The 24,336-nt window shown below is 35.5% G+C and overlaps 1 protein-coding gene, 1 long non-coding RNA gene and 1 pseudogene across 6 annotated transcripts in view; 1 reads left to right on the top strand and 2 right to left on the bottom strand.

Moving 5' to 3' along the window:
* Positions 1-824: 824 nt before the first annotated feature.
* Positions 825-24,336, top strand: part of LOC133878798 (disease resistance protein RGA2-like) — a 92,859-nt gene continuing 69,347 nt past the window's right edge. For 2 of the 5 annotated variants that reach the window (XM_062317336.1, XM_062317335.1), the window contains exon 1: positions 825-4,390. In XM_062317336.1, the coding sequence (XP_062173320.1) occupies positions 874-4,390 (3,517 nt within the window). In that variant the 5' untranslated portion in view covers positions 825-873. Of the gene's footprint in view, positions 4,391-4,477; positions 4,771-6,125; positions 6,201-7,172; positions 7,468-7,752; positions 7,849-7,959; positions 8,162-24,336 lie in introns of those variants that run through there. The other 3 variants (XM_062317332.1, XM_062317333.1, XR_009901990.1) reach the window with 3 other exon arrangements.
* LOC133880060 (uncharacterized) lies at positions 8,355-11,774 on the bottom strand. The gene is made up of 3 exons (XR_009902177.1): positions 11,628-11,774; positions 9,731-9,830; positions 8,355-8,660 (listed from the first exon to the last, which is right to left on the bottom strand). It is a non-coding gene; the product is annotated as an uncharacterized LOC133880060 (long non-coding RNA).
* LOC133880241 (cellulose synthase A catalytic subunit 2 [UDP-forming]-like) lies at positions 12,825-14,704 on the bottom strand (annotated as a pseudogene).

Here is a 24,336-nt window from a genome sequence, read left to right as displayed (position 1 = left end):
TAACAAATAACTCAAAACATAAATTTTTTTAAAATTGTTTTTAATTTTATATTACATCAAAACATTCATTCAAACTAAAAACAAAAAACAAGTTAAAAAAAAAAAAAAAAAAAACCCTCAATTTTTCAGTACCATTTATATAAAAACTCAAAAGTCATAGATAAATAGAGAAAAAAAAAATTATATTTATCTTCATTCTCTACGATTTGTACCCTTCAACTACTACTTCAAAAGAAAGAGCGCGTCATTTTGAGAAAAAGAAAATCCTCCAATCTGGATAGGTTGTAAAATTTTATTTTTAAAGCATTCAATAAAACCGCGATAGATCATTTAAAAATACAAAATATAATATACATGAAATAAAAATGTAAACAGTGGACCTATTTCAATTTCCGATATATCTGTTTTTTATTTTATTTTTGGGTAATATGGTGTAAAATTCATTGCACGTGTTTTTTTTTTTTTTTTTTTGGGAAGGAATGCACCTGTTTCTATTTCCGATATATCTGGTTTGTTGTTTTTGTTTTTACCGATAAATCATCAAGGCAATATAAAATATCTTGTAAAAAAACAATTGAGTCAGTAATTAGTAATTACACGTTTTCTCATATTTTTGCGAGTGTCTCTCTCTTTTACTAAAAACTCATTCCCATAAATAAACAAATAATTATTGCTCCAAACATTTTTGTCATGCGTTGTCATATCAGTGTTAAAGTAGGTGGGGTAACATGTTCCACACAATAATTGCGTTCCACTCCTTTCTAATATTTCTCGGTTACTCAAAATACTTCTTTATTCTATCAATCCTTTCACCTATACGATCCCTCAAGAGCGCTTCAGTTTTGAGTATTCCTTCACTCACCATCAGTATCTATGGCCGAACAACTTCTCCTCGTCCCTGCCGAGCAAATCATTGAGACTTTGGGCTCACTGGCTGCCAATAAGATCGCATTGCTATGGGGACTCGAAGATGAGCTTCAACGCCTGAGGAACACCGTTTCAACAATCAAAGCTGTGCTTCTAGATGCGGAGGAGAAACAGGCTGCTGGGAACCATGCAGTCACAGATTGGCTCAAAAAGCTAGAAGATGCCATGTACGATGCGGATGACTTGCTGGATGCTGTTTCCACTGAAGCTCTACATAGGGAAATACTGACTCGTGATAACAAGGCCAAACAGGTACGCATTTTCTTTTCCAAATCAAACCAGCTTCTCTATCGTCTTAAAATGGCCCCTAAGATTAAGGCCATGAGAGAGAGGTTAGATTCCATCTACGCCGAGGGGGACAGATTCCACTTGAAGGTACGCGATGTGGAGACACGTGTCGGGGGAAACAGGGGTAACACTCATTCTTTTGTACGTGCGGAAGCAGTTATTGGTCGAGACGATGATAAGAAGGCTGTTATCCACCGTCTGCTGGACTCCAACGTTGAAGACAATGTTTCAATCCTTCCAATTGTTGCCATCGGTGGATTGGGAAAGACTACACTCGCTCAACTCATTTTCAACGATGACCAAATCCAAAACCATTTTCAGCTCCAAATGTGGGTGTGTGTCTCTGATCCCTTCCACGTTCAAAATATTGTTGAAAATATCTTAGAAGCTGCAACAACGAAGAAACCAGAACCCGCTCGAATGAATACATTGGTAGGTAAACTTAAAAAAGAAATCGATGGAAAGAAATACCTGCTCGTGTTGGATGATGTGTGGAATGAGGATCTTGAAAAATGGTCTGAATTGAAAGAAGTGCTGATGGGTGGTGTAAGCGGCAGTAGAATATTAGTGACTACACGCAGTGAAAAGGTTGCAAGGATTAGCGGGACAGTTCAATCATATTCCTTAAGGGGTCTAAAGGAAGACGAGTCATGGTGTTTATTGAAGCAACTGGCATTTGAGAAAGGAAAAGAGCCGGAGGAGACTTCAAGCATCGCAGCGGTTGGGAGGGAGATACTAAAAAAGTGCTTTGGTGTCCCACTGGCAATAAGGACAATTGGAAGTTTACTACGCTTCAAAAATTCAGAAGCAGAGTGGTCGTCTTTTAAGGAAAATGAACTCTCAAAAATAGATCAAAATGAAAAAGACATCTTACCAACTCTGAAGTTGAGTTATGATCATCTTCATTTACATTTGAAGCACTGCTTTGTTTATTGCAGTTTGTTTCCAAAAGATCACTGGTTATATAAATCAAGACTGATTCAACTCTGGATGGCACAAGGGTTTGTCAAGTCATGCGATGATCAAAACCGAAGCTTTGAAGAGGTTGGTAATGAGTATTTTAAGGATTTACTATGGAGATCATTCTTTCAAGAAGCTGAAACGGATGATTTTGGTGACATAGTTAGATGCAAAATGCATGACCTGATGCATGATCTTGCCATATCAGTGGCAGGATCATTGATCACCACAATAGATGATAAGAATAGAAACCTTCATGAGAAAACTCGTCATGTTTCAGTTGTTGATTACTACAATATCGATGCTTCATCAATTACAATTTCATTATGTAAAGCAAGTGGCATACGAACATTTCTTTGTAATCCTACTTCCTTCTACACACATCTTTCCCAATCCACTTCCGTCAACTTTTTAGATTGTGAAGTAATTTTTTCAAGTTCCAAGTTCTTGCGCGTGTTGGTCCTGCACAAGAGAAATCATGAACTTTTACCAAGCTCTATTGGGAAGTTGAAGCATTTAAGATATCTTGATCTTTCTTCAAACTATCTCAAGAAGCTACCCAATTCTATATCTAGGTTGCAGAATTTGCAAACACTAGATCTTTCATTTTGTCTCAATCTTGAAGAATTGCCAAGCTCTATTGGAGAGTTGAAGCATTTAAGATGTCTTGATCTTTTTGGGGACGCGAATCTCAAGAAGTTACCCAATTTTATATCCAAATTGCAAAATTTGCAGACACTAAATCTCTCATTTTGTTTTAATCTTGAAGAATTACCGGGAGACATGAAAGAATTAGTCAATCTCAGGCATCTTGAGATAGATGGATGTGTATTGTTGACTTATATGCCACGTGAATTGGGGCTACTCAATAATCTCCAGACATTATCAAACTTTGTGGTCCACAAGGATCCTTGCTCTCCGCATAGCAGTGGGTTAAAAGAACTAAAGGGACTAAATAACCTGAGGGGAGAGTTAGTTATTACAAATATGAGACATGGGAAAGATGGTGCGTCAGAATGTAAGGAAGCAAATTTAAAAGCGAAGCAACATCTTCATGGTTTGTGTTTAAAGTGGAGTACTGAAGGAGGTGTCAATGCTTCAGACGTTATTGTTGATGATGAGATGTTGTTGGAAGTCCTCCAACCGCACCCAAATCTGAAAGAGCTTCGTGTAAAAGGAAATTGGGGTTCAAGGCTTCCAAGTTGGCTTTTGTCACTCACAAATCTCAAATCTCTTGTTCTTTCCCGAATGGATGCTATGGAGTACATATTAGACAGTGGTTACAGCAATGAGTTCTCTTATTCTTTTATCCCATCTCTCAAGGAAATCAAGCTCAAAAATTGCCCTAATCTCAAGGGGTGGTGGAGGAGAGATTCTTCCGTGGAGGTCAATAGTGATGGTCATAATTCCATTGAAAATACAGAGGATCCTTTACTCCCTTCCTTTCCTCCTTGTCTCTCACAATTATTGATCTTGAATTGCCCTATGTTGACTTCCATGCCAACGTTTCCACATCTTGAAGAATTGTTGTGCCTTAGTAATGCTAGCTGGAAGCCACTGCAACAAACAATGATGATGAATATGGGAGCACCGCAAAGCCAAACGTCAACAGCAAAAGCCTCCTCTTCATCCACTCCTCTCTCAAAATTGAAGTTTCTACAACTCGATTCCTTGGAGGATCTAGAAACTCTACCAAAGGAGTGGTTGAAGAAGCTCACTTCTCTCAATTCTTTAACGATAAGGAGCTGCAATAGATTAAATTCTCTCTTCCCAGGTATACAACATCTCGCTGCCCTTCAACAGCTGGATCTTCATGATTGTCCTGAGCTTGAGCTAGCCAATGTTGAGGATGAGATGCAATGGCAAGGTCTTAAGAGCCTCCTCTCTTTGAAGTTTTCACGGCTTCCGAAACTGGTGTCTCTCCCATTAGGGCTTCAACATGCGACCACTCTACAAAAGCTCCTAATTTCAGATTGTGAAAACTTGATGGCTATACCAGAGTGGATCCACAACTGCACATCACTTCAAGTGCTTAAAATTAAGGGATGCTCCAGTTTGACATCATTGCCAGAAGGAATGCGTAGCCAAACGTCTTTGCAGAGGCTGAAAATTGAGAACTGTCCCATCTTATTGCAAAGATGCAAGAGAGAAGCGGGTGAGGATTGGCCCAAGATTGCTCACATCCCAAAGTTGGAATTACAGTATCCGGATTCAGGTATAGACTCATCATTTTATCTTAATCCTTCATGAAAATTTTAGTAACCACCTTCTTCACCAGTATTTATTGGTTGTTAAATTTCAGATGCAGAAGTAGGAGAACCGGCTAAAGCACAGAAGAAACAGAGGATTTGGAGGATATTCAAAAAATCTAGGGCACATAATTCGTGATTCTTCACATATTACGAGAAACAATTAGTCTCTATTCTTGCTCTTCCCACCACCTCACTGTTGTCATCTCAAACAAAAGACAGAAAGTCAATTCGCTCATCGAGATCTTTGCCCACCCCTACACCATGGTGTGCGAGTTGTACTATGCAGGAGGATTGGGGGCTGTATGGTGGGACGAAGCCCATATTGGCCTCTACACGGGAATTGGTATCCAATTCTATTTTATTCTGTTGTTTGTATTTTTAGAATTTTTTGTCTCATTTTTCAGCATTTGTGAGTGAAGAAAAGACATGGTTGTGTAGATTTATCATCATCTGGCTTAAGATACATACTTAGATGGAAAAGTATATGTACACCCAACAAATAATATTAGTGTGTTGGCAGAGAAAACCCCAATATGAGGTAATCACATTATGAGCTCTTGTTTGATTGACTTCATCACGCCAAAGTTCAAAAGATTCATTGTCATCTTCATAAACACTAACCCATAGTGTGTCAGCTGGCAATGCAAATCTGTAACCAAACAAGCACCCAGTTAATGATTTTCTTGCATACAAAAATGAATTACGATGAAATAATATACTAACTTTTCCTTTTTGTTCTGATAGAAAAACAATAAATGCCTGAGCACACACACAAACAATTAGGAAACATTGAGGCTGTGAACTTGAAACTTGCTAACTCTGAGGCTTGCCGACTTCTCAATTCTATTCTACACTAACATTTAGGACATATTGAGGTTTTGAACTTGAAAGAAAATTGAGAGATTAGATGCCCACAATACTTATTGTTGATAGTATATCTAATTTTCTGGCATAAACAATATTCACAAATCACAAATCACAAATTATGGAGATGACAAGAGCTGAAAGTTTATTTAAGGACTAAAAGTTTGTCCTGTTTTATAGGTTGAAGTTTAATGAGGGAAAAAAAAAGGGAATGTTTTCCATGCTTAACTAACTTAACATGTTGAAAATTTATGATTGAAGAACTTGCAAAATGTTATAGTGCTGTGTGTTTGAGTTATTGCTATGTACTTTATGTTCCAATTGCATTGATTAAGCAACTTACATGGAAGGCTTGAAACTGCCAGATGATGTTGGGAAATTGCGCGAGGGCTTTGAGTTCCATATATGACTCTCACATTTTACTGGGATAATGAAATAACCTCTTTGATCCATCACTTCTGATGGTAGCATGTGATAGACTTTATTAGTGTTTTGTTGCTTAATAAATATTTTCATGTCAGGCATCAATGCATACTTTCCTATACATGTAAGCTATAGTTTACGGCAAGTTTAACTATGTAGATAGTTATTCTAAATTCTGGAGCATATATGTGTTTTAGTTAAGAATGGTACTGTCTGTATATTAAAATTTCTTTAACAAATTAACATATATAAGTTCCTCAAAGGAAAAAAAAAAATGAGAAAAAAGGAATAGTTGTATCTGTTGAATACTTGTGTTAGGTATTTCTTGTCAAGCAATATCTGCTCTTAACCATCAGAGTTGTTGCCAACACTATATGTTTTTGCTTTGATTGTATTTTGTGTTGTTTTCAGGCCTCAGCTTTATCATAGATCAATGAAGCACATTGTGAAGATTATGACATGGCTGGCTGGCATCTCTGCCTTAAGGTTTGGCCTCTTGAAGACATCTATGGTTCCAAGTAATTTGTATGATTATCTGTTAATTCACAAGAATTTTTTCCTTCTAGTGAATGTGATGCATATGAGAGCTTAGGTTTCAAAACTAAACTTGTGATTGTACAAATGTTGTTTTCTTAAATTTGGAGGTAATTGTCTTTGACTTTCAAAAATAAACTTGGAGTAAAGGAGGATGGACATTCATAGAATCTCTGATCTTTTTCTCAAGATGAAGTGGGCATTTCTGTCCTCAATATTCTTTAGTAGTAAATTGAGCTCACTGAGGATTCCTCTTGATAGAATTGCCTTCCAAATTTCAACTAACTGGCATGATTACTCTTTTTTCATTAAGTTATCCATTTTTTTTTTTTTTTTGTTGTGTGGAAATGGTATCAAAATATTAAACTGTGACATCGTCATTCTTGATTTATTTTATTTCTTTAACTCATTGCTTTACTCTTCATGTAAATGATTAATTCATTACGTGGATTCAAAAAGAAGCTTTATATGGCTTCACATAGCTTTTGCGAGAGGAAGTCAAAAGTGCACGTCTAGTTGTTATCCAACATCCGTTCAGCTTCCCCTTGCTCCCTTGATTAAGGTTTGTGTCCCTTATTCTGCGTTGCGTGTCGGATGGATCATTGTGTTCTTTGGTGGCAGTTGGTTAAATTAATGTGGAGTGCTTTGGATATGGAGTAGTGATAGGCAGGGGCAACACAGCCGCCCCTGCCCGTCACTTTTCATTTAAAAATAATTTTTTTATTATAAAAGTCTGCTGGGGGACGGTAAAACGTCCCCCATTTATCAATGCTCTTGGATATGTGTATGCTAAGGTTATTGAGTTCGTCTATACGGCCGTCAAGCGTCCGGCTAGAGACCGGCTCCTTAACCCACGTGGCATCTTTTTTTTCCTTTTTTATTAAAAAAAAAAAAAAAAAAAAAAAACCAAACGTTCAAAACGCATGAAGAGAGACATTTTTCAGCGGCAAATTTTTCTTCCATACTAGTTTCCCCCCATTTTTTCTCCAAACCTCCCCTCTCAACCATACCCTCCCCCACCGACCAAACCACCGGCGCCACTCCAACCAACCGCCGCCCCTTTGCTAGCTCTCTCTCTTTCTCTCACTCGGACCCAGCAGCTAAAGGATTCGCCGCCCACGAGCACCGTACCACGGATCTCCGACGAGGGAGTGCCCACCACCCATCGGAGCACTGCCCAACACCGATCAAAAACGAAGTCGACCGCCGTATTCTCGCTGTACGGTATCTCTCTCTCTCTCTCTCTCTCTCTCTCTCTCCATGGTCTGCCACTGTCGATTTTTTATGTGCTTTTTTTTTTTTTTTTTTTTTTTTTTCAACGGCCATTCACAGATTCTTGTTGTTGTGATAATTTTTGGTTGTTTTTTGTTGTTTTCATTTTTTGGTTCTTGAAGATGCTCGTCAAGTGTTCGACAAAATGTTTAAACCGAATATACATAGCTGATTCTTGTTGTTGTGATAATTTTTGGTTTTTTTTTTTGTTTTCAATTTTTGGTTCTTGAAGATGCTCGTCGGGTGTTCGACAAAATGTTTAAACCGAATATACATGCTAAGGAGATTTAATTAACTTGTCGCAAGTATTTGGGGTTTTGCAGAAAAGGTAAACTATCATATGAGATTTTTTTTCCCTTTTGTAGATAACCCTTATAATTTCAACTTGGTCAACTTGGTCAACTTGGTCATGGTCTAAGATTTTCTGTGAAAAATGCAGATGAGTTACCAAGCCAATGAAAACCAAATGCATTTGGATTTGTACACCGGCGCGCAACATCAACTTTGGATTCTATACTTGGAACATTTCTCTATTAGGATTGTTGTAGGTGATGCTAAATTTTGTAAGCAGCAAAGTATTGTGAAATTATTGTAGTTTAAACACTGTTTGGTTTAAACTACAATAATAGATGTAGCTTTAATTCTACAACCAAAAAACAAGCATGTTGTGACGACCCGTTTTTTTTTTTTTTTTTTTTTTTTTTTTTTTTTTTTTTTTTTTTTACAAACATAAACGAGTCCTCACAGTGGCACGACAATGTGTCGCAAGCCAACATATGGTATATATCCCATAATATATACACCTGGTAAATCAGAGTGACATATAACTAACTATGCAGCGGAAACATAAACTTGAATAGCGGAAAGCATAGCTTATACATCTATTACAAGTTATTTACAATACAGAGCCATTTATCATCTATATGTTTAGATCTTATCAACATAATAATTAAACAACATGAATGGCTTATACAATAACAAGTGACCCAAGCGTCACCAGTCATAAACAAAACCTATAAAATAGTGGGCAACTGTAGTCCAGCAATTACGACCGTCGCGGCGAGCTTCGGTCATAATATCCCAAGTGCACATCTACAACACCCTCAACTAGGACCGGAATACCTGCAGCCAAAGGAACATCTATACGGTTGTGGGGGTTTGCCACATCCGTATAGGTGGAATTATGAGCCCACCGTCTTAGCATAAATAAATACACCAAGACCTCAGAGGTATACTATTCACTGAGTTTTCGCAAAGAACCAACCTTTCTTTTCTAGTCATGCGTACACTATAACAGCTACCAATTTTATAAACTTTTATTTGAAAACCCCCATAGCTGATATAGTAGACACTGACTAATGGAAAACATTTAAACCATACTACGCAGCTGAGTTTATACGTAGAAGTTCCAATGTTGGATACAACTACATACATCCTCACCTACTATATTACCTTTGATCTAGTAAGACTTAGAAAACAATGGCATTTAAAACATGCAACCATCCGATATAAATATACATAAGTTCTTTTCCATTGAGACTCTTATGCATACTAATACGTCTAGCAAAACTACCATATATATAAAACGTGTGGCCATCCGATAGAAACATACATAAGCTCTTTTCCATTGAGATTCTTATGCATATTAATACGTCTAGCATAAAACTACTATATATCAAAAACATGAAAACAATTCAATTATCATGAAACAAATGCTATGCATGCGTGTCGTACGTTTGCCTAAGGGAATTGAACCCCGGTCTTATTCTTATCGTATGCCTAAGGGAATTGAACCCCGGTCTTGTTCGTATTGTATGCCTAAGGGAATTGAACCCCGGTCTTGTTCGTATCGTATGCCTAAGGGAATTGAACCCCGGTCTTGTTTGTGCCATGCTCAATGCTCGTGCTCAAATACTATACATTTAATTTCATAATCATGACTTTAACACATGCTTTCTTTACAAGACATAATCAATTCAACATGTCATTTCTTTAACAATTTGCATAACTTAAATCTTTATACTCACTCTAAACTCACCAATCATATTCATAGTTCAAAACATCATCAATATTTCAATATACTCCAAAGTACTCAAATCATCCAAAACAATTCATAATCAATACACAGTTGGTTCAGGTTTGTAAAACAATATATATTTTGCAATTCATCATTTAAGAAAATAATACTTCTCAGTGAGTAGAATACTCACATTGGCTGCATTGGACTCTTGACTTGAATATTCTCTTGGATTCTAGTTACACGAACTCTACATTGGAGAGCCAATTAAGGTCTCCAATCCGGACACAATCCTGCAAATATTGGTAACGTTAGACTACTCTATTGAACTTATACCCTTACGACACATAAACTACCCGCGTGCTCGAATGTCGCATTACTCGCTTCTAAAGCTAGTTAGGTATCCTAAACTGTTATTAAATTAACACTTAGGTTAGGTTCATATTACATCTTGTTCATTACCACTACGGTGTGTTTACTATTTTCCTTAACTCATTCATTATTGTTGTATTACATTAATATTACAAACCCTTTTACAGATTGTCGTTTATTTACTAATTTAGTAATATATTTTTAACTCATACACATGTATATGTACATATATATATACACATATAATGCATAAACCTAATCCGATGATACACCTAAATGTCATGTGTACACGGATAGGTGAAAAAGATATTTAGCCACCTTATTATTGCTATTGACTAGAAGTCTTATCGTTGTTTATCCATTTAAGCTAATTAAGTATTTTCGGTCCCTATATCTACATATAGACATATATGTTTGGGATGCTTATGAAGCTAGGTATGACCCCTAACGCACCAAGGGGTAGGCGCATTAATTATTTAGTTACATTACCAAATGGATTCGGAGCCTATTTAGGTATCTCTATAACCTTACTAATTTAAATTTATCGACTTAGGGTCATTTGGTCAGTTTACAATTCTTATCAACTTCTAACCTTAACCATCACATTTAATGCTTTCCCCTTTTATCGCACCTATATAGGTTCATATCTTAACGACTATCTTGCTCTATGGTTTGATTCATGCTTTGCTATCACATTTAAAACTCCTAAGCAAACAACACATACCTCATACATCTACAATTTCAACAACTTCATTAAACCTAAGCATCCACAAAGGAGTCATAAACTCACATCTTCAACAACTAAAATCGACCCCTCAATTAGTCATAAGAACCAACATCAATCAACAATATCCTCAAACCAATAGTCTTCCGAAATCACCCTCCAAGAAAGCCCATAACTTGGAATCCCATAACTTTAACAACATTCCATAAAAATCCACCATCCCTCATTTACATAAATTTGGCCATTACAAGTAAATCATCAAGCTTAAAACTCTCAAAATACAAACCTAACATAAATAAGCATTTAAATGAACATACCCAAAAAAATCGACTCCCAATTTCAGATTTCACTAAAATACACCCAATGAATACTATACCAAATCAGCAACCTATTCTAGAATATTCAACACAAAGTAACACTACCAAAACAAGATTCCAACTCTTCTCCATATTAGGTTGATCAACACAACACATTAGAAATCCACCATTAATAACCAATCGTCCATAGCCAACAAGAGTTATCCAAAATCAACATCAAAAGCCCAATAAACTAACCACAAGCATCAACCACAATAATAAATCAACTCAAAGATCCTAAAAGAATCAATAATCCCAATTAGAATTTCAACTAGGAACTTAACCACTCATAGCCTAACAAAACAAGTAATGTCATCACCATTCCAATTCCCAAATTCAACCATAAACCTAACAAGTACCAATAACACCACACACAAGCCCCATTCGGCCATTACTTGCAAAAACAGGAGAAACAACTCCAAAATCAGTTAATACCCAAATTTGCTATCACCGAAAATCCCACAAAGAAATCAAGGGAAACAAACTTAAGAAATCATATTCATAGACACCCATTCGGTATTTTCCCCCAAAATTAACCTAAATCAAACTCAATCAAAGTCCTAGCAATGTAACATGATTTTCGTGCAATACATGCAATGGGTAGTCCGAAAATTACAAGGGAAGATTAGGGATTTTACCATTTTTATTCTTCTAATTTCTGCAACATGACTCTCTGCAACTCGAGCTCTCTGTCTCAGTCGGCCTGCATCTCTGGTTCTCCATCTCCTCGCCGATCACGCAGCCCAGCCTCTCTCTCCACTCAATCTCTCTCACTTGCTCTCCATCAGCTAGGGCTGTCACCCATGGCGTGGGGTAGATGAGAAGAGAAATGAAGGAAGGAAGAGAGAAGAATCGAAGAGAAAGGAAGAAAGGAAGAGGAAGGAGCTGCTGGTAGGATTGTGCGTGTGAGGCCGAGAGGGGAAGAGGAAGAAGGAAGGGGCGTCGGGTGGGGGAGGGAAAAGAAAGAGAAGAAGAGAAAATAAGTGGTATGTGAGAGGAGATCCGGATTTGGGGGGGGGGGGAAGAGAAAAATGAAAAGGGATAAGGTGGACATGTGTCACCATGTGGTTGGTTGAGAGAGGATAGTGTAATCTCCTCCTAACCAATCCGGTGGTGACATGTGGCAAGATATGATTTCATTTTATTTAAAGCCCCCAACTATCATTAATTGTAGTAGAACCCCATCTTATTTTATTTCTATCATTTATCAATTAACATCAAACCCCACATTTTAGTTTAATTACACATTAACAATACAATTATTTATTTATTCCAATAGGACTCATTATTATTGTTATTCTATTTCTATTATTTTATTTTAGGCTTATTTTATTTTGATAATATAATTATCACTTGAAATCTGTTATTAATCACGTCTTGTTTAATAAACATAATTTATTAATTGCAACATTTCCTATTTAATTTTCTTGGTCTTTACACATGTACTGCTTTTAATCAATATATTACATTAAGGATAGATGTAGCCTGAAGATTTATATCAAATCATAGTCAGTTCCGTGCCTTACAGTGAGTCAAGACCAACATATCATAAACGTTTTCCTTTTCTTTTTCTTTTTATGAGGTTTCAAAAGATGTGCCTATTTTTCAGAATTAGGAACATTTTGCTAATATTATTAAGAATTTTTTTTAAAATATACATATTTAAAAAAAATAACCCAACTAAGCTGTAAGCACTAAAAGTGAGCTATAAGATGGGGATGGGATTCCATCGCTTCTGCTCAATTTTCGTACAAATCAGAGCAATGAAATGAACACCAAACTTTACTAAGAAAAACATTTACAATTCACTGGTAATCCTAGTTTAAATCAGGAAGCATTTTGGATTATATCACAAGTACTAGAATGCTGGGATTTTATTAATTAAAAATTACACCAATAAATCTAATCATAGTTCTGCGTTGTGAATTGAAGGACAAACATTTTACTGACGATGAGACTTTTATATGAAGTCCCTTGTTGAGGAGGGAATACAAATCATGAATCAAACTTGCCTTTTCTTTTTATCTTCTCTTGGGATTACAATCTGATAATCTGAACACAATCAACCCTTCCGACCTATAAAATCCCACGTATAAAAAAAGAATGTATGCAGAACAAATATCAGAGTCGGATCCTGTCCTCTGTATCTACGTGCACATGAACAGGATTTGCCCACTGCAGCTTTGCTTTCCCACAAGATAATCCTCGTTAACAAACCACAGCCGCCCAAGCGATCTATTCACTTTTGACCAAAAAACTTAGCCCACTTATGCTACATAATAGAACTCAACTTCAACCTTCTGTGCCGTGCATCTTAGTCACAATCCAAACCACAAAGTTCTAATACAAGACCGCCTTTTGCCACAAACGGGTTGATTCGGACCCATAGAAGAGAGAAAATTGATGCTAGAAGGATTGACCAGACAACAACAATAGTGGGAACCTTGTCCTGTTTCCCCATCATTCCCTTAAGGAATGGGTAAAGATGAACAATGACCCAGAGGGCGAAAAACAGCCTTCCGAAGAGCGGACCCCATGAATCATAACCGTTATTGATGGCGTCTGAGACCTCGACTATAACTCCAATTATGTTTATGATCAGCAAGGACAAGGGGGGGATCAACAAAGATGTCCATTTAAAGAGGTAAGAGCTCAGAAAAACCCCCGTCATCAGCAGCTTTGGATGTAACAGTGAAGTTTGTATCAACCCCTGCCAAAACCTTAAGCAGACCCTGGAAGAGAGCAAACAGGTGTGATGAGACGCCGCCAATTACCCAGAATTGTTCATTCCTCCACCAGTCTGAGAGGTTTATAGGAGCTGAACCCTTAAATGCCGGCATTTTCGGTATGCAATACACTGATCGCCAGCCATGACAGTGCATTTTGAATCCTATTAGTATATCCTCCGTAACTGAGCCATATATCCACCCAACCTGAAACATAAATGTAATTTAGCCACATGACACATTGACAATATACATTGTCATACCTCGCTAAAGAAAGAAATTGCAGAGAACTTTGTTAACTATAAACAGTTGCACCATACCTCTTTCCCCCATTCTGTTTTATCTTCATAACCATAGCTAATGACATGGACTGCTTCCTTCAAGAGTGATGCAGAACTTGCTCCTTTTGGACTCCACCATCTTCCATAAGTGTTGAAGCCATGAAAACTGGTGACTGTCCAAATTTTTTCTCAAATTTTATTTGGGGCATTAGGGAAGATTTTTCATTATCTATTCCTGCAATGAAAGTTCCAGGAGAAACATAAATGATCTAAGTTTAATCCAATCTATGATGATTGACAAGAGACAAATCCTGAAACATTTCAGACTTGGGGCAAACCAGGTCAAGTTATAAGTTTTCAGTATAAATTTTCAGGATAAAAAAAGTAAGTTCTTTTTTGGGGTTATAAAGTGAAATAAAAATTTTGCACCTCATTCAGGAATTTTTTATGTTTATTTGTTTTTTTTAAAAAAAAGAATGTTAAAAAAATAACTGCAAATGCATGCACACTAATTGAAGCCACTCCATACCTTCGATTCCCTCCTCAATATTTTCTAGTGCATGTATCTGACTTGAAGCCTCCTTGTTTTTAATCTTTTTTTCATTTGACTTCTTTTTCTTGTTCTTCTTTCTAGATCCAAAACAGCAGCAGCACCATTTTGGCCAACAATTACATGTTTTCCCAGGAGGTTTCTTCTTGATGGGGGCATCCTATCCATAGAGTGCCAAATAAACAAAGCATGTATATTCGGTTTAAACATTTTGTCGAACACCCAACGAGCATCTTCAAGAACCAAAAAATGAAAACAAAAAAAAAACAACCAAAAATTATCACAACAACAAGAATCAGCATGTATATTCGGTTTAAACATTTTGTCGAACACCCGACGAGCATCTTCAAGAACCAAAAATTGAAAACAAAAAAAACAACCAAAAATTATCACAACAACAAGAATCAGCATGTATATTCGGTTTAAACATTTTGTCGAACACCCGACGAGCATCTTCAAGAACCAAAAAATGAAATAAAAAAAAAACAACCAAAAATTATCACAACAACAAGAATCAGCATGTATATTCGGTTTAAACATTTTGTCGAACACCCGACGAGCATCTTCAAGAACCAAAAATTGAAAAAAAAAAAAAAAAAAAACCAAAAATTATCACAACAACAAGAATCAGCATGTATATTCGGTTTAAACATTTTGTCGAACACCCGACGAGCATCTTCAAGAACCAAAAAATGAAAACAACCAAAAATTATCACAACAACAAGAATCTGTGAATGGCCGTTGAAAAAGAAAAAGAAAAAAAAAAAAAAAGCACATAAAAAATCGACAGTGGCAGACCATGGAGAGAGAGAGAGAGAGAGAGAGATACCGTACAGCGAGAATACGGTGGTCAGCTTCGTTTTTGATCGGCGTTGGGCAGTGCTCCGATGGATGGTGGGCGCTCCCTCGTCGGAGATCCGTGGTACGGTGCTCGTGGGCGGCGAATCCTTTAGCTGCTGGGTCCGAGTGAGAGAAAGAGAGAGAGAGCTAGTAGAGGGGCGGCGGTTGGTTGGAGTGGCGCTGGTGGTTTGGTCGGTGGGGGAGGGTATGGTTGAGAGGGGAGGTTTGGAGAAAAAATGGGGGGAAACCAGTATGGAAGAAAAATTTGCCGCTGAAAAATGTCTCTCTTCATGCGTTTTGAACGTTTGGTTTTTGTTTTTTTTTTCTTAATAAAAAAGGAAAAAAAACGATGCCACGTGGGTTAAGGAGCCTGTCTCTAGCCGGACGCTTGACGTACGAACTCGAGGTTATTTTAATGAGCCCTTCTACACATCCTCCACTCATCCCCCTTCATCACCTTTTTATAATAAAAAATTTGATTTTTATTAAAAAGTTGTCTCTGATAAAAACAAATTTTTAATAAAAACAAATTTTTTAAGGAAAAGAGGATGATGAAGGGGAGATGAGTGGAGGATGTTTAGCATTTCCCTATTTTAATCGCTAAATACATCAGCAACATGTGAGAATTGTGCTTGAGATAAGCGGCTTGAAATTAAGACTTAAGAATGTATCTCAGAGATAAATTGAATTTATGCATAGGTTGTATATATGCTTAGATGTTTCTATGATAACAAGGAAAGAGGTAAAACACATGCTTAGAAGCTATCCTCAAGAAAGAAAGGCACGACAAAAAATGGTTAATGTACAAAGGATAATTTCAATTGAATTGAATAAACTATATAAAGTTTAAACTTCAAGGTGTTTGAAGATAATCAAATTAGTGATTTATTTGACTAATTATTATATGAACCTTGGCTGCACTAATTACTCTCTTTGATACTAATGTGGAATCCATCCTTGGATAATATGGATGTATGCTTGAAGTATTTTAATTGCACATGGTTTGATATATTCTTTAAATTATGGCACTGTTCTACCCATTCCAAAAACGAAGTATTTTAATTGCTTAGGGCTCCGTATGTCACTTTTATGCCTCAACTGTTTTTATGGTTTTCTGGATGCTTTTTGACTTGCAGGCTAATCTCATTGAATTTAGGAATATCATTACCAACTCCATTCCCCTTGAAAATTCTTTGAATTGGTACATGACTCCTTACCTCGTTTGTCATAAATTTTTTGTTTAATTTTCTTATATCCTTGAATCAAGATCATACTTGCTATCATGCTTTGCAGAGTCATAATTGTAATGTTTCTTTTGTAGGACATCACTGTGGCCAAGGATTATTTGAAGCAAAGAGGAGTTGACAAAAAATCAAGGATTTGAGACGTGCCGGGATCGGAAACATGGACTTTGGGTGGGGCAAGGCGACATATGGAGGAGCAGCAAAAAGTCGGGTGGGGGCCATCCCTGGAGCGGCAAGTTTTTATGTACCTTTTAAGAACAAGGAGGGAAAAGATCGGATAGTGGTCCCAATTTCCTTGACTTCTTTGGCAATGGAAAGATTCGTCATGGAGTTGGATTGCTTCTTGACTAACAAGCTAGTTGGTGGCCTGAAAAAATCCAAACTTTAAAGCTAATTTGCCAATGGCTGTTTGTTAGAATATATATTTCAAATTATGTCAGTAGTGAATTTTCTTATAATAATATTTCATTATTTCTCATTTAGGTTTGATTGTAATAGAATCTAAATGCCATTTCATATTTTTCTTTATTCTATTTTCTTGTATGATTTATTCTTGTTATGTTAGATTATTTATATTTTCTAAATTAGGTTTATCGATATTTACTTTATTTAGTCTATGGTTTATTGTTCACTGTTCATTGTTTCTTTATAAATAGAGAGTTGTGTAATATTGTTTAATATAATAAATAGACAAGATGTAACCCATACGTATGTGTATAAATTAATTTTAATTCGACTTATTTAATAAGTTAGGACAAAATTTTTAATTTTAACTCACTATTTTCATGTTGCATTCATATCGAATTCGGTGGTAGGGTAAAATATTTTCAACTGTAGATACATGAGATTCATCATTGGACAAGTTAAATTGTAGAAAATAACAGCTACAGTAGAGTACTCTACTATAACTGCTAAATGCTAAATCGTTTGGGTGTGCGATTTTTTAAAAAATTCCGAATACTGAAAGAATTTGTTTTTTGAAATTATGTTTGGATGATTTAAAAAACTAGAGACAAAATTAGAAAATGTTAGATAAAATCTTAGTAGAATTTGATATTTGAAAAACTGTAGTGACGTGACAAAAAGTTGATTATTGTAGACACGTCAGTAAATGTTATTTCTTTTGTAGTGCCTCTTCTATACTACGCTGAAACTCAAATTATTAGTTTATATTTTTTTAATTATTTTATATTAATATTTTTATGTTGTAAATAAAAATTAATTTTTATAGGAAAATATGACTAAATGAAAGTATATAAAAAAAAAATTGTGATTTTCCATACTGCATCCCTGAACCTCAAAGCTGAAAATGTTCCAAAAGTCGATGAATGTAGTTCACTTGGTTCGGATAATCCAAATTCGATAAAATCTCTTCTTGTTTGACCAATTTTGACGACTTTATGATGATACTCGCATGGAAGTCATTCATGTTTAACAAAATCTCCCTTGCAATTTTAGGAGCTGTAAATCCTTAAATCCCACCCATTAATTGTAACTGAACGGCTGAAATTATATCACCGCGTTATCAATCTTAGCAAAAATAAATAAATAAATAAATATTTCTAGTTCTCTTAACTATCATTACATTTTATTTATGCCTCTAAATTTTAAAAGTGACGGGCCTGTACGACCACATCGTGTCTAATATGACACTTGTCTTTTTTTTATCTCCAAAATCTCTTTTTCTTTTTTTTTTTAAAAAAAAAAACAATTTTAAAAAAATAGATAAGGGGGCTAATTAATATGAAAAGAGCCACCCCATTTTTGATTTTAATTACCTTTTTCTCCCATGAACTACCACTTCGACCAAAAAAGAGCATCAAACTACCATCTTTATTGCTTTGCCCCATTCCGTCAGGGAATCCCGTTAACTTGGATGGAATATGCCATTTTTTACCGTTAAGTTTGATTTAAAGACCAAAATGCCCTTACAGTAATTAATAAAAAATATTAAAATTAATATATTAAAAAAAAATTAAAGGAAAAGGGGTGGCGGCAGCCACCCCTGAGGTGGCCGGGTGGCTCGCAGGCTATCCGGCCACCTCAGGGGGTGGCAGCAGCCACCTGCCGCCACCCCCTTTTCCTTCAGTTTCTTTTTATTTTTATTTTTTATTTTTAAATGAGGATATTTAGGTAATTTTTGAAATTGAGTTAGGGCATTTAAGTCTTTGCATGAATTAGACTGACAGAAGAGGGCAAAATATGTAAAGATGGTAGTTTGATGCTCTTTTTTGGTCAAGGTGGTAATTCGTGGGGGCAAAATGACATAGGCCGGTAGTTCATGAGGGGAAAATGTAATTATCCCTAAAAACTTTAAAGATATTTTTGAGATAAAAACACAAAAGTGTTTAATTTAACACGTGATGGTAGTATGGGGTCCCCGATATTACTTTTTGAAGTTGTGATGCGTAAATGAAAATATGATGGTAGTTCAGGAGCCTAAAATATATTTTTCTCAATAAAAAATAAAATTGGGAAAGTGCACTTTAGCCCCCAAACTATCACCCACATTTTTATTTTCACTTCCCAAACTTTAAAAAGTGACAGTTAAGCCTCTTGAATTACCATTGCATATCAAATTAAACACTTTTATATTTTTCTACCCAAAATACCCTTGACGTAATTAAAAAACAAGGATACATACTATATATATATATATATATATATATATATATATAATATCCCCCACAACTAACAACTGATTTTAAAATAACCCATGAATTTTCAAGTGTGCTAAAGTGACCCATCAAACTACCACTGGTTCCAAAAATGCCACTTTTTTATTATATTCGTATAAAACTCTTATTGTCCTAAAAACTAAAATAAACTGTATTTTTTTTTTAAAAAAAAAAGATAAATGCAAAATCAGTTAACGTGGTTGGCTTAAATTACAAATCGCTCATTGTGTAACGACTTACTCTCAACGACACAATATTGTTCGCTTTTGGATTACCTGAACCAGACTTCCGAAGAGGTCACCCATCCTGGCACTACTTTCACAGAAGCACGCTTAACTGCGAAATTTTGATAGGTTCATAGCCATTACAACTTTAAAACCCATTGTGTCAACAACGGTGAGAATATATATATAATCACCCCATCTTCGGGCCCAACGTCTCCGTTGGCGACCGTCATTGGATCATTCCATTCTTAGTATCCCAGTAAGTGCTCACTGACGACCCTTATGAGTTATGTGTTTGTGTATGCTCCCCTATCTCAGGATAGACAATGGCTCTGATACCATTTGTAACGACCCACCCCATCGACACAATATTGTCATCTTTTGGCTCCCCCAAACCAGACTTCTCAATAGTTCATCCATCTTGGTACTATTTTTGCAGAAACATGCTTAATTGTGGACTTCTGATAGGTTTATGGTCATTACAACTTTAAAACATTTGTGTCAAGAAGGGTACGAATATAAATATAAGAATATTCACATTTTCATACCCAAGCAATGTGTAACTTCACACCTTGAGGAATAAAAAATAATTAAAAACACTTAAAAGATTTCATTAGTGTCAACATCAACACCAATAAAATGATGGCATGTGTCACTTTTATTAAAAAAAAAATATTAAAATACTAAAAAAAAAATTTGTTTATAAAACTAAAAAAAAAAAAAAGAAAAAAAAAAAAGGATAGGGGTGGTGGTGTGGCCAGCAAGCTACCCCTAGAGGTGGCAGGGACCATCCACTGATCTGGCTGGGGGTTGCCCGCCCAACCTAGATCAGAGGCTGGCTCGCTGGCCACCCCTATCGGTTTTTTTTTTTTCAAAATAATTTTTTATTTCTTTTAGTTTGATAAATGTATATTTTTAATATATTTATATTTTTTTATTAAGAGTAACACGTATCATCATTTTATTAGCACTGATGTGTCCCCTAACAGAATTTGTTATAGAGACTAAATTATTTTCTTGCCATACCCGAGGGACATTTGAATTCACTTTAATATGATACAAAGTGATTTTAAATTATACCAACCACGTAGACTGATTTTAAATTTATCTATGATTTTAATATATTTATATTTTGTTTTCTTAAGAATGATACATGTTATCATTTTATTGGTGGTGGCGTGGACACTAACAGAATCCGTTAAGTGTTTTGACTGCATTTTTCAAAACACGATGATAGTTTGATGGGTCACTTTAGCACATTTAAAAATTCATTGGGTTATTTTAAAATTGATTGTTAGGTGATGGGGCTGTCATATATTTTTCCTAAAAAATAAATTTGAAAGAAATAAAAAAATAACCGTTTGAAAGAAAAAATTAAGGGATCGAACTAATATGAAAATGGCAACCCCTTTTTGTTTATTTTTAGTTTTTCCCATTTTTGGTTAATTTTTTTTTTTTTATATAATTTTAAATTTTTTTCAAATGTCAATTTTTTAGTAATCATCATGGCATTTGGGCTGAAAAATAAAAAAAGTGTCTAATTTGACACGCGAAGGTAGTTCAAAGGGTTACAATGTCATTTTTTAAAGTTTAGAGGTATAACAGTGTAAATGAAAATGTGGTCATAATTTAGGTAGAGAAATGCTACACATCCAAAATATTTTTCCTAAATTTAGTTCCCGAATGATATGTCACAATCTCATGTGATCTATCATTTTAGGAAATGTGTCACAATCTCATGGGATTGTGACATATCATTTGGAAACAAATTTTAGAAGAAAGTTTTGGGAAGTTTAACATTTCCGATTTAGGGAACCAAAGTATATTTTTTCCAAATAAAAATCTTCAACCAAATTATTTTAGGGAGGTTAGATCATTTCTCTTATCTGATTTTAAGGTAGTCAACCACCCATAGAATCTTAGGAGTGGCCTAGCCACCGCTAAAACAATTGATAGGGTGTCTAGGTATTAAAAACATGGCAATTTGGAACCAGGCTGCTATGTTAAGCTTATCTGGAGTCTTTTTGCACAAGCTGGATCTTTATGGGTTGCATGGGTGGACAAGAATTAGTTAAAGTGTAGAAGTTTTTGGGAGATTTCTATTCCTAAATCCTGTTTTTGGAGCTGGAAACAACTTCTTAAGCTAAGAGTTATTGCTAAGGAGTTTTTAAGCTTCAAGGTAGGAGATGGTACTCGGATTTTCTTGTGGTTGGACTGTTGGCATCTAGATGGCTACTTAATGGATAGGTATGGCTTTCAACCGGTTTATGATATAGGTAGTTGTATTGATGCTAAACTTTCATCCATCATCAAGAGGGGGGAGTGGTATTGGTCTTATTCTCGGTCTGATCTACTGGTTCACATTCGAAGTCAGCTTTCTCTAGTGAAAATTGGGTTAGATGACCAGGCTGTTTGGAAAGCTGAAAAAAGAGTTTATAATTGTGCTGAAACATGGGATGCTCTTAGGAAGAAGGAAAATGTTGTTGGGTTGTGGAGGATAGTGTGGTTTTCTATGGCCATGCCTCGGCATTCTTTCTTGCTTTGGTTGGTGTTTAGAGATGCCTTGACTACAAAGGAAAAAATGTGCATTTGGGGTTATGAGGGTGATATCTTATGTCCATTCTGCAGAGCCTATATTGAGTGTCGAGATCACTTGTTCTTCAAGTGTAGTTTTAGCCGCCAGATTTGGAGGAATGTAATGCAAAGTTGTTTGGAACATTTTCCAGTTGTGGACTGGGATGAAGTAGCTATGTGGAGTATTAATCGGTTGAGAGGAGAAAGCCTAAGAACTAGACCCTGCAAATTGAGTCTAGGGGTGGTTGTGTATCATATTTGGATTCAACGTAATAACTTATTGATTCATGGAAATGTGTTGTGTTCAGAGGAAGGTCTTCTTGCAAGGAGTAAATGAGAAATCAGGTCAAGGCTAATGGGGAATGGGAAGTATCGAAGATCAACAGAAAATACTCAGCTTCTGCAGAATTGGAATCTGCAGAATTTGTTGCTGGAGTATTTTTATTTTTTATTTTTTCTGGTGTTGTATTTTCTGTTTAGTTTGTTGAGAGACGTTTGTGTAAGGGCCTATTTTGTTTTTGTAGTTCTTTCGCGGTTTGTAAGCCCGTTGTCCAGCTTGCTGGTGTGTGGGTGTTTTGTTCGATCTATAAAGTTCTTATTCATCAAAAAAAAAAAAAAAAAAAAAAAAAAAAAAAAAATTGATAGGGTGATCTGATTCTTAAGGGCAGAGTTCCATCACAATCATGATGAGGAAAACAGTTCATTTTTGCAATGACAATCTCCTATAATGTTTTTTGTTATATTTGAGAGAGAACTAAAAAAAAAAAAAAAAAAAAGAAGAAGAAGAAGTTAGAATTTGTGGTAGATTGGAAGTAAAACCTTAAGTTTCTTGTCATAAATTATGGTCTTAATTAATCTTCTAAATCTTGTTGTTGAGTTAAACCATAGCTTAAATTTTTACCCGCGATTCAAGGGGATCAAAATTGATTTCTGCATAGTAACAATAGAAATTGTTCTTACATGGATTTTCACTGTATTTGTTTGCAGGTAAGTAAATGCTTTACTGCAACGAAAATTTTATTACCCTGTAAACATTTAGCTGATGGCTCCAAAAAGATATCGGTGGAGGCAATTTTGAAGAAAATCCATTATCAAAAGATGAGTAGAAGATAAAAACAGGGAGAGAAAACTATTCAAACTCAAAGCTCCGATACACCTAATTCTTACTTTTACCCAAAAGAAAAATAATAACAAAAAAAAAGAAGAAAAAACTCTATTTATTTTGGTGCTCTCACCTTCTTCTTTCTCTCGATTGTTACACACCGAAGTCTTCATGCAGCACTCATTTTATAAGGAGCAAGGTCGGTTGGTAATCTCCTACTACAAGCCCAACAAGGACAAAAGTAATAAAGCCAATTACTGCTCTGAGAGGGAGACCACAACCAAGAGCAATTACACGTGAGCCGAAAAAAAGACTCTTCAAGTCTGCTATGGATTCCAAAACCAATTTGGAAAAGCAAACAAAAGGCTAGGCCCCACCACTTTTATTTGATTTCAAGTCATACATAACACTTTGGACTTCTGTACATGGTTCAATATATTAGTATCATCTTATTACTCCTTATGTCTAAGGCAATATGAGTTATTTTGTTTCAACATAACCAAATAGTATTACGTCCTAAATTGCAAAGATAGTGAATAATTTAATTTAAAATAAAAGGTGAATGATAGGAATAAAGTTCGAACTCGAAACCTTTGCTTTGATACTGTATTAAATTACTACTTATTCCAAAAAGTATAAGCTTCAGCTAATATAAAATAATGAATTTAATTATTTAATTTATATTTTAATAGTGAGATCACTTCATCTAAGGATTCATGCAAAAAGATGAGAGCGCATAAAAACATAATATAAAAATGATAAATTATCTTTGAATTTTTAAGAGTATTTTGTGTTGAAGTTATTTGTTAATATTTTTGTTTTAAGAAGAAAAAACCACAGGCAGAAAACACAAATTTTAACAAATAGAGCCACATGCATATATTTGGAAGGCATTCCTGCACAAAATCAAAGATTCAATTCAACACACACCAGTTGTAAAGTCGAACTAAGATACTTCATTTCAACAAACTGCTGGTACTTTTAGATCATGTGGGTGATATTTTCGATGCCTTCGCCAACAAAAAACTGTTGGTGCTGGATATTTCTGCGGGTGATGCCTCAGCCGCATTACTTTTGGTTGAAGTGACTGTCTTTTTCTCATCTGCTAGAGTTCTGTTGTTACGTCCA

The sequence above is a fragment of the Alnus glutinosa genome, chromosome 10, assembly GCF_958979055.1.
Source record: "Alnus glutinosa chromosome 10, dhAlnGlut1.1, whole genome shotgun sequence".
In the NCBI taxonomy this organism is placed as follows: Eukaryota; Viridiplantae; Streptophyta; class Magnoliopsida; order Fagales; family Betulaceae; genus Alnus; species Alnus glutinosa.
Note: the sequence above shows the minus strand (reverse complement) of the source record. Positions and strands in the feature narration are given on the sequence as shown.